This window comes from Callorhinus ursinus, unplaced genomic scaffold, assembly GCF_003265705.2.
Source record: "Callorhinus ursinus isolate GAN/ISIS: 27379988/994484 unplaced genomic scaffold, GSC_fseal_2.0 scaffold5, whole genome shotgun sequence".
In the NCBI taxonomy this organism is placed as follows: Eukaryota; Metazoa; Chordata; class Mammalia; order Carnivora; family Otariidae; genus Callorhinus; species Callorhinus ursinus.
This window is the reverse complement of record NW_027397067.1, coordinates 9,038,335-9,049,278: the sequence shown is the minus strand read 5'-3', so window position 1 is coordinate 9,049,278 and position 10,944 is coordinate 9,038,335. Positions and strand designations below refer to the sequence as shown.

General features: G+C 43.8%; 1 protein-coding gene across 4 annotated transcripts in view; it reads right to left on the bottom strand.

The window, feature by feature from the left end:
- Positions 1 to 237: 237 nt before the first annotated feature.
- The window catches only part of LYN (LYN proto-oncogene, Src family tyrosine kinase), a 110,846-nt gene continuing 100,139 nt past the window's right edge, over positions 238 to 10,944 (bottom strand). For all 4 annotated transcript variants that reach the window (XM_025870606.2, XM_025870608.2, XM_025870607.2 and 1 more), the window contains exons 12-13: positions 8,087 to 8,218; positions 238 to 1,687 (exon numbers count right to left, since the gene is read on the bottom strand). In XM_025870606.2, the coding sequence (XP_025726391.1) occupies positions 1,485 to 1,687; positions 8,087 to 8,218 (335 nt within the window). In that variant the 3' untranslated portion in view covers positions 238 to 1,484. The remainder of the gene's footprint in view (positions 1,688 to 8,086; positions 8,219 to 10,944) is intronic.

Sequence of the window (10,944 nt, the reverse complement as noted above, 5' to 3'; positions counted from 1 at the left end):
CTAAGCCTATTTGAAAACAAATCTTATTTGGTCCTATTAAGGGACATCCAGGCTGTCAATTCCTGGTTTTCAATTTTTTTCTTTTTTTTTTTTTTTGCTCAAAGGATGGAGGTAGAACTTGTACAAGTTCTTTAAACGATGTAACTATATGGAATTCCCTCTCATTTCCCCCCAAACGGTACTCATTTTTACACTGATGATCACTGGAAATGGTGAACACAAGGAAAAAGCTCGAGATGTTATTGGGCCAAGTGTATTAAAATAAAATCAAAAAATAGAAATATTAGGTATATACACAAGAGCATAAGTGAAACATGAGGTGATACAGCATTTTCTATTCAAAGCTTACAGTAGAAAAATTTAGTAAACAAAACCTCTCGTATCCCGTGCTATGGGGGCTCTTTTGAGCCTCCTCAGTCACTTATTCTGCTTTCATATCCTTGTATAAATAGTCTCACACACGCCTTACACAATTTAGAAAAGATTGCTGAATCACAAAAATAGACCCAAAGATGGCGTCTTTACTCTTTTCAAGTACAACTAAAATTAACATTTCATCATTAAAATAACGTTCAAATCATTGGAAGCAATAAAGAAAATTCAGAGATTAGAATCTTATTTCTCTCCCAAAGTACATTGTCAAAAAAAAAGTCTCTATATAGGAAATTGTGGAATTGAAAAGCTGGACTGTTAGAAATATTCCTTCTTAGGGTAGGGCAGTTCCTGCGGCCCTTGTCCCTGTCCTGAGAGGTCTGGGCCAGGCCTGGCCGTCAGCAGGGTCCCCGCTGGGACACACAGCAGCTCTGATGCTCACCAGAGACATTTCTACAGGGCCAGACCAGAAGATTGTGGTTGCTCTGCTTCATGTCTAGGGGTTTCTGAGCAGTCTTCCACGGAAGGAAAATGTTTACCAGTCTCAGATTTGAGGGGGAGGGGACCTCACTGAAATCTGGGAGAGACCATTTTAACTTCGGACTTCACCTGCAAACTGTAACAGATTGGATTAGTAAGTTTTTTAACAGATAAGCCAAAGCACAGAGAAAATGCAAAGAAGGGTCACGATATGCATCCGGTTACTTTACTTTTATAAATGAGTTTCAGTCTGTTACTATTTGAGATTCACTGCAATGGCCTCTGAATCCTGGAGTCACACACATTAAGCTGTAAACAAGAGGCCAGAGTGGGTGCATCTTGGACAGAACAGGTGTTTTCTTCCCAGAAGGCTGGCTGCAGATGCTGGTCTAGCAAAGCAAGGGTCCCAGCTGGGAGCAGCCCAAGCGGCCACCAGCAGGCATCAGCCAACGAGAACGAGAATGCTTTTTTTCCACGTCGAGAGTGTTCTTCCTGAGTAGCCTGGCCTCACTTTCAGGAAGCAGGGGCAGTGATGACCTAGTGCACGAGATCCTAGCGCAACCGGTGATTGTCCTGTTTTCCTTTGGCAGGAGGCAGCCGTCCCAGCCAATGGCCACGAGCCTTCCTGCGCGTTAAGGCTGCTGCTGATACTGCCCTTCTGTGGCCGTGTAGAAATCATCCAGGACGCTCTGCAAGTAATCAAACGTTGGCCTCTCTTCGGCCTTTTCCTTCCAGCACATTTTCATGATGTCATAGAGCTCGTCTGGGCAGTTCTCCATGCGGGGCATCCGGTAGCCCTGGGACAGGGCGGTCATCACGTCGGCATTAGTTCTCCCTAAAGCAAAAGAAACGGACCATTGAGAAACCTGACCCAGGGTTGAGCTTTGAAGTGGGCTTTCTGATCCCCACATCCCGCACCCATTCTTTTCTGTTTTTTATTTTATTTTATTTTTATTTATTTGAGAGAGAGAGAGAGAGGGTGAGGGAGAGCGAGCACAGAGAGAGAGTGAGAGGGAGAAGCAGACTCCCTGACGCGGCGCTCGATCCCAGGACCCTGAGATAAGGGCCAGAGTGGAAGGCAGACGTTTAACTGACCGAGCCACCAGGCGCCCCATCCTGCATCCAATCTTGAAGCAAGCTTTAGAGGTAGTTATGGGCTGAATTGTGCCCCCCCCGCAAGCCCCGCAATACATTCATATGTTGAAGTCCTCAGAACTCCTGAACTCCTCAGTCCCCAGCCTCAGAACGTGACTGCCTGCAGAGACAGGGTTTTTAAAAAGGTAATCAAGTTAGGGTGGGCCCTAACCCAATCTGACCGATGTCCTTAGAAGAAGAGGAGATTAGGATACAGAGACCCTGGGATATGTGGGCATTGTGTGGGCACCGAGGAAATGCCCGTGTGAAGACACAACAAGAAGGTGGCCATCTATAGGCCAATGAGGTGCCTCAGGAAAAGCCAAACCTGCTCACACCTTGTCGCAGATGCCTGGTCTCCAAAACTGAGAAAATTAATTTGCCCCATTCAGTCTGTGGTATTTTGTTACGGCAACCTTCGCAAATGGATAGGGATGCAAAGGAGATTTCTGTGAGCAACTAAATAATGAAAATTTTAGTACGAAGGGGATCAAGACAGTATTCAGTTTGCCTGAGTGAAAACAGGCCAACGTGGGAAGTAGAAAACAGAGCAAGCATTTAATGGCAGAAGGTTAATGGACTTGGCTGACCCTTCAATGAACTACTCAAACCCAATCCTAACCCTCAATCTCAATTTCTTTTACAGTATTGTTTCCAGCTTCTACCTGTAATACATACACCAAAAAATCATCTTCACGTACATTATCTCTTCCCTATATATATATTTTTAAAAATCCGCTTTTCCCTATAAGTTTACTGGAAGAAGTCAAAATCCTTAAATCCTCTAGTCCAATGGATTATGTCCCAATCATTAAACTATCCCCTACAAAGTCTTCAGTCCAGGCCAGAGTCAGAACTCACACTAACTCTGCAATATGTGTGTTCTCAACACCCAGTAAGGGAAGTGGGGTGTTCATTATTCCTACTGGGCTACAAGAGGACTGGTAATGAAGGGTGGCTTGTAATATGGTCAAATGACGCAGGGTAGTTCTGAAGCTGAAATGTCAATCTTTGATACCAAGAACAGGTTTAAGGGGTTAAAAGAACATTTTCCTCCATGATTAAAATGGGAGAGAGGAATATGTTCATTGAGCGGTGTAGCAGGACCTATCCACATCTGCATGTTTTGCCTGTTTTGTGAATACCTCATTCTGTAGGGAAAAAGGTATTTCATGCAGCGTATTTTCAGGTAGAATATGTCTGATGCCCGGCACATGAGGGATTCCATTTATCACAACCAATTTCCTTTCCACAGCCATAGATTTTTACCACTGGTGGTCACTGGGAAGATTCTAAAAGATAGCTAGAAGTGAAATGTCTTTTACTAGATTTGAAACAGAGCCTTCTTTTGAATTTATCCTCTAATTGGTGTTTCTCAAATTGTGGGTCACTACTCATTTGAGATCGACAAATTGATTTTTTTTTTTAGGGAACTACCACTACTTTTAATAAAATAAATCACAACAGAATGAAATAGCGAAGATCAGAACACACCGCACGTAGTAAAAGTTAGTGCGATTTTGTGAAACTTTTGTTCTATCTGTGGAGTGGGATTTCTGTTTCTTTCTTACCATGGGTCATCAGCAGTGAACTCTGAACTCCTCTGCCCTTAACTAACCTTTCTGTTTCTAAGAACACAGTGACTGACGGCCCTGCATGGATTTAAACCCTTGAAAGAAGACATGATTACTTCTGTTTTGGAAGAGTACTTTCTTTTTTGAAATGGAAATTTCCAAGCAAACTTTATAAACACTAAGATCTCTTGAAAGTTGTTTACATGGTGAATTAATTTTGCTCAAGTCCTCTGAAACACGATCTTCAGATATTTGTGTAACTGGAATGTTCTAATGGAAAGACTTCAATTTATTCTCATTGCTTGAAGCCAAGAGACTGATTTGCAGCCCTTTCTTCATGTGGGGTTCCAGTCTCCAGAAATTATGTGGTTTCAGCATTGCTCTGGCTCTTGTCACTCACCCTGCTCACTTAGATAAATCTCAGATGAAATCCCTTTATTTGCTTCTACATGGGCATTGGAGGAAGCTCTGAGATCCTGGGAGGAGGACTAACATTCAGGGTGATAGAAAATGGCAGCTGGACGGCCAACGTCTTAGGAGTATCTCTTTCACTTTCTGCCTGGAGAACCCCCAGCTGAATGAAAGGTCAGAACGTGCCCACAGAAGAAAAGATTTTTCTAGCCCCCGCCCCCCCAACCTTGCCCCACTGCAGATTTTTCCTTCCCCGTTCTCATATGTTTTCCTGACTCTGCAGGACTCTCCGTGATGCCGATAAAGGCCCATCCTGCCTGGGGGAATCTGACTTGGTAAGAGGACTGGCAAGAAAGAAATCTGAATGCACGAGTAAATCAATGAGCAAAGTAAGGCTATTAAGTGACAAGTCTTACAGAAGAAAGAAAGATGGGGAGGGAGACCTCAACCAGACCCTAAGATTAAACCTGATACTTGGTTATTGCTCTGTTGCTAGGTTAAAGAAAGCAGACACCCATTGGCCGGTGCTCATAAAAGCAAGCCGTTTCATATTCCATCCTCCATTCTCTCCACAAGCATTTCCTGAGTGCTTACAATGGGACACAATCTAACACTAGGCTCTGAGAGATACAAAGATGATTAAGACCAAGTCTTGTCCACAAATGGTTCACAGCCCAATGGAGGAGATACCTTCAGGAGAGGGAGGTGGGTGGGAAGCAGGAAATGAAACCTGGAGTGGGTGGGTGGGAAGCAGGAAATGAAACCTGGAGTGGGTAGCAGAGACTAGAAGTTGGCGAAGGGGCACAGGGAGGAGAAAAATGCAGTACAGCAGAGAATAGAAAATTTAGTATTTGACTACTACAATTTTGATAGGTAACTTTTACTGACAAAATTATGTATTTTACTCTCTTATTCCCAGAAGTTTGCTCTCTGTTGGTGATATCAGTTTTGGCACCCAGCCAACATGTGTATTTGCTACACCTCTAATTGTATCTCCATGGATATTTCTAGAGGGTCCCTGTTCAATTCACCGAAATTGATATTAATGGTTCCGATGGGGGCAAGGGTGAGGGAGGGTTGTCTGGAGATGAGGAATGAAAGGCACACCACTTCTACCACATACTTCTTTGTATCCCTTGAATTTAGAATCATGGGATCATACTCTTAACGATAAGTAAAACGAGGAAAATTTTTTACTTAAGAGATAATAGTATGAATATAATATTTTGAATTCTGAGCAACAAATATTAGAATAAATAACTAAAATTCCTGAAAGTAAATGCTTTTGAGGAGCATGAAGCCAGGGAGGCAATTTTTCATTAGAAGTCTTTTCATACTACCTGATTTTTTGATGCACTATATTACTTAAACAAGAATGGAAATAATAAAGACATACTTTTTAAAAAATTAGAAAAAATAAAAATTGGAAACTTCAGAAGCTTATCAAAAAGAAAATTAATATAGCCTATCATTTCATTGCCCAAAGATAGTAACATTTTGGTGTATTTCATCTTTTAGTCTTTTATTTCTTTTAAAAAATGTGTTCACTTGATATTTGACTTCCTTATTTCCTCTGTTTTGTCCCCTCCTTTCTCTTATTCCCATTATTTTGCAAAGCTAGGCATATGGTTTCTAAACCACTTAAAAAAACCCCAAACTTAACATATCCAGCACTCTTCCGGGTAAAGAAGATATGCCCGGATAACTCAATTATCAGGGGGGTCTCTCCCATAAGCAGTTTTATAACAGTGATGGGAACTGTTGGCAACGTTCACCAATTTCTGTGCTACCTGTGAATCAAGTCCTCTGAGATTTATGTAAATAGGATTGTTCCATTCTGTTCACATCTCCTAATGCTAAATGCTCTCCTCATGACCCGAATATATCATTAATCCAGAGCTCCTGGTGGTATCTCTCACACCCCTGGTCCTTACAGGGGACAAGCTCCCCTGGGAGTAGATCGGTCAGTGCTTTCTGGTTGGTCCTACTGTACTTTTTAAATTATATATATATTTTTTTTACCATTTTTCTACTGCTTTTTTTTTAACAATTTTTTTACCCTAAACATTTTTAAATCCTGAACATTGAGCATATGGATGAGAACACGGGCCTGGGGTTCAGAAGCAGCCCTGCCAGGAGCTAGTGATTCAGTTCTGGGCAAGAGTTGCCTTCTCTGAGCCTCATGGGAATTGTCTGTATGTCATTCTGGAGCACGTCAGACGTATTACAGATCATTTGATGAAGTTAAATATTTATTTATTTATTTATTTATTTATTTGACAGAGAGAGAGAGAGAGAGAGAGAGAGAGAGCGCACCAGCAGGGGGAGCGGGAGAGGGAGAAGCAGACTCCCGCTGAGCCCGGAGCCCGATGCAGGACTCGATCCCAGGACACTGGGATCATGACCTGAGCTGAAGGCAGACGCTTAATGACTGAGCCACCCAGGTGCCCTTAAATGTTTATTTGATCAGATAGCAGATTACATATGTAATCTGAATAGACAATCTTTCTCTGTAGATAGATATAGATACATAATGTCAGATACCAGGACTGATCAAGAAAATATTTCTTTTTCCCTATTTTCCCGTAATGTTCTCGTTCACTTCAGCATCTAGAGCAGAGTGGCAGTCAGATATGAAGTGTTGGCACAAGGGGGATTTCAAGGCACAGTCAGTCTACTGTGTAGGCACCATCCGAAAGCTCTCCCCTCTCCCCGCTGGCCCTGGTCCCTGATTTTCCTATGACTCCTCCCCCAAACCGCACTGAGGGCGATCAGGAGCATGAAGCCCACACTGTGGCTCTGTCCACAAGTTTTTCTCATCCACAGCATGGTGTCTATCTAGATGTTAAATGGCTTGAGCACGTCCATTCATTCATCCAGCAAATTCTCACTGAGACCCAAACCGTGGGTCCTCGGGATCCCATACAGTGGCTGTTTTCTCTATGGGACGCTCAGCCCCCCAGATGGCCCTGTGGCTCCCTCCTACCTGCTGCTCCCAGGATCAGAGTGTAAAACCAGCAACCTTCCTCCTCCTCGCTAATCTTTAACCCATTCCATAGGGCACTGTGCCATCTGACAGACTGTTGCCTGACTGTTACCAGTCTCTTCCTACCAGAATATCAGTTCTCAAAGGCAGGAGCTGTGACTGCTGCGTCGGGGTCCCTCAGGGGTGCCTGGCACCCTCAGATATTTTTCAAATGAGGGAATGATTTAACCATTAAAGATTTAATTTTAAATTCATCATATCCATCGATTTTGTAAAAAGCCTAACATTAATGTGAAGGCTTTGGCAGAGATCCTCCTTGCACATTCAGGCACAGATCCCGGTTAAAGGGAAGACTGGTGCACTCTGGCTCCATAGGCTTTCGGTGTTAGGAACCGAGAGACACCGAATGGATGTCCTCACATTCGGTAAGTTACAGATCAGAAAGATCTTTCACTGATAAACAGAGGTGGTTATTTCCCGAAGGGACAGAGGCTCCGAAGTACTTTATACGAATCTGTTTCAAAACTAACCCAAAGCATTGCGATTCCTCATTTCTGTGTCTGTTTCCTCCTCCGTCAGGTGCACTGCTTAGGAGAGCACCGTGTCTAACCTTCTACTCTGTCCTCCTATCTGCGACACCCATGACGGTGCCAGGCACCTTCCAGGCACTAAGAGGTGCCAGGAATTCATTAGGGGATAAAAAAAAAAGAAGATGCACTCAATCAACTAAGAAGGCAGAGAAGCGTCTAAGCATTTTTAGAACACTTTCCACTCAAGATAGTCATTTGGAACAAAGGGCTTATTCTTAGCTTTTGGATATGGATTTATGTTTTTTTTTTTTTTTAAGATTATTTATTTATTTATTTATTTGAGAGAGAGAGAGAATGAGAGAGAGAGAGAGAGAGCACGAGAGGGAAGAGAGTCAGAGGGAGAAGCAGACTCCCTGTTGAGCAGGGAGCCCAATGTGGGACTCGATCCCGGGACTCCAGGATCATGACCTGAGCCGAAGGCAGTCGCTTAACCAACTGAGCCACCCAGGCGCCCTGGATTTATGTTTTTATGCGTCCTGCCATTTGGCTTTTTTTCCTCATATAGACCCCTTGAATGGAAATAGGTAAGGAAACGGTACCTGGGTAGGGAATTTTCCCATAGGTGACGATTTCATACAGGAGAATTCCAAAGGACCACACATCAGACTTAATCGTGAAACATCCGAAGTTGATTGCTTCTGGAGCTGTCCACTTAATGGGGAATTTGGCACCTAAGGGAGAAGACATGTCTTACTTGGGCCTCTGAACTGAAACAAAAAAGTCATGGGCATGTCACCTTCATACTTTCCTTCTTTTGGGGAAAATTTTAACTATTTCTTTTGAATAGGTAATGCATACACATAGCACACGACAGAGATGGTACATACTGAAAATAGTTGCCTCCCTCCCCTGTTTCCCTTTTGGGCATTCCCCTTGTGAGAAGCAAAGTTTCCTTTTTTTTTTTTTTTAAGATTTTATTTATTTATTTGACAGAGACACAGCGAGAGAGGGAACACAAGCGGGGGGTGGGAGAGGGAGAAGCAGACTCCCCGCTGAGCAGGGAGCCCGATGTGGGGCTCGATCCCAGGACCTTGGGATCGTGACCTGAGCTGAAGGCAGACCCTTAACCGACTGAGCCAGCCAGGCGCCCTGAGAAGCAAAGTTTCTTGCATATCCTGCCAGAGACATCATAATGAGCCCACTTTAAACCAAAGAATATGACACAATGTAAACAAATTTGTTCTCAGCTTGTATATTTGTCCCTTAACAGCAGCCTCTAAAGCATGTATCTTCAGTGTTCACATGTTCTTCAATGAACCCATACTATGTTTATATGGAATATAAATAATTCTTGATGTGTACATTCTTGCAGACCAATCTCTGTAAGCTCATACCAATAGGAATTTCAGATACTACTCCAAATGTTTTTTTTTTTTTTTTAAAGTCACTTCTGCACTTTTATTTTTTTATTTTATTTTTTAAAGATTTTATTTATTTATTCATGAGAGACAGAGAGAGAGAGAGAGAGAGGCAGAGGGAGAAGCAGGCTCCCAAGGAGCAGGGAGCCCGATGCGGGACCCGATCCCAGGACTTTGGGATCATGACCTGAGCCGAAGGCAGACGCTTAACCATCTGAGCCACCCAGGCGCCCCCAGATACTACTCCAAATGTTAAAGTCTCCTGATTTCATTTGCTCAGCCCAAACTTTAAGCTTTTAGGAACTGGGTAGCATCACGATCTGCCCAGAGAGAGATAGTAATGACACTAGGATTCTCACGGGGAGCTGGTAAGGCTAAGGGACAAACCTGGCTCGGGGCTAACTTGCAGGGACATCTTGAAGAAAGTAGGGACTCAGGCACAGAATGTCATCCTCATATCCTGGAAAGGCTAGGGGTTTCCACCAACCGTTTTTAAAGATTTTAAACATGTTTGCCTTTATTAGGGTTTCGCTTTGGAATTTCTTGTGGTGTCAGACCCAAATTGGAAATCTGAACGAGATCAATAAGGACAGCAGAAAGCCTCATGGAACAGCTAGGTACGGTGTGCAGGGCACTCACTATTGCACGTTCTGGGGACTGACCCTGCATAGCTGGGCAGTGGCAGGGGGCAGGGAGGGGGTTGGGGCACGTTGCTCCAGGAGGGGCCCTGGTGTGTGTGGGGGGGTGGAGTCAGTCCCACACAGCGCATCTTGGTTTGAATCCTGGTTCTGCTGTTTCCAACGTGGTGTGACCCTGGCAAGCCACTTCCTGTCTCTGGGCGTTCTCGGCACCTTCATCTATAAGATGAGGAGACAGAACCTCCCCAAGGTTGGTGCCAGAGTTAACTGGGTTGATCTGCATGCTCGGCACAGGGTAAATACAGACAAAAGGTAATTATTATGGTGGCCTTGAAATGGCTACTATTTAATTCTAGGACCCAGGCTCTCTGAACTAAGCCACCTGTCTCACACAAGAATAGTTATTTTTTGAGGCACCACCAGTCTTGTCCAATTCAACAGAGCCAGTGGAATATGTTCTAGATGGTGAACTTTGAGACTACATCTCCTGGGTTTGGTTGTTGGCTCTCCCACTTACTACGGGAACTTAGAAGCTGCTGAACCTCTGTGGCCTCACCTATAAGGCAGGAGTGATAATAATAACAACACCAATAGGGCTTATTACATAGGGTTATTATAAACATAAATGAGACAACATGAAAAGCACTTAGAGGGGCGCCTGGGTGGCTCAGCCAGTTAAGCATCCAGTTCTTGGTTTTGGCTCAGGTCCTGATCTCAGGGTCCAGGGATTGAGCCCCGTGTCGGGCTCCACGCTTAGTGGGGAATCTGCTTGAGATTCTCTCTCTCCCTCTGCCTCTGCCTCTCCCTGCCTCGTGCGCTCTCCCTCTCTCTTTAAAATAAATAAATAAATCTTTAAAAAGAAAGAAAAAGAAAGAAAAGCACTTAGAATAGTGCCCGCCATCCTGCAACTACTCACAAGATTTTAGTTGTTATTTTTTACTCCCTTTCCTCAAACTGTTTTCCTTCACCTGCCTTTTTGCTGAGAACACCCACCTGAGAGAACACAATCCTGAGGCAGGAGGAGAACCGCCTGAAGCATGATGGGCACAAGAGATGCTAAACAAATCGGGGCGCCTGGGTGGCTCAGTCGTTAAAGTGCTGCCTTCGGCTCAGGTCATGATCCTAGGGTCCTGGGATCGAGCCCCGCATCAGGCTCCTTGCTAAGCTGGAAGCCTGCTTCTCCCTCTCCCACTCCCCCTGCTTGTGTTCCCTCTCTCGCTGTCTCTCTCTCTGTCAGATAAATAAATTAAAAAAAAATCTTAAAAAAAAAAAGAGATGCTAAACAAATCAAAACAATGTTCTCAAGCTGCCATCTTTCCTCTTTCTTTTCTTTCTCTTTTTCTTTCTCCTTTTCTCTTTCTTTCTTTCTTTCTTTCTTTCTTTCTTTCTTTCTTTCTTTCT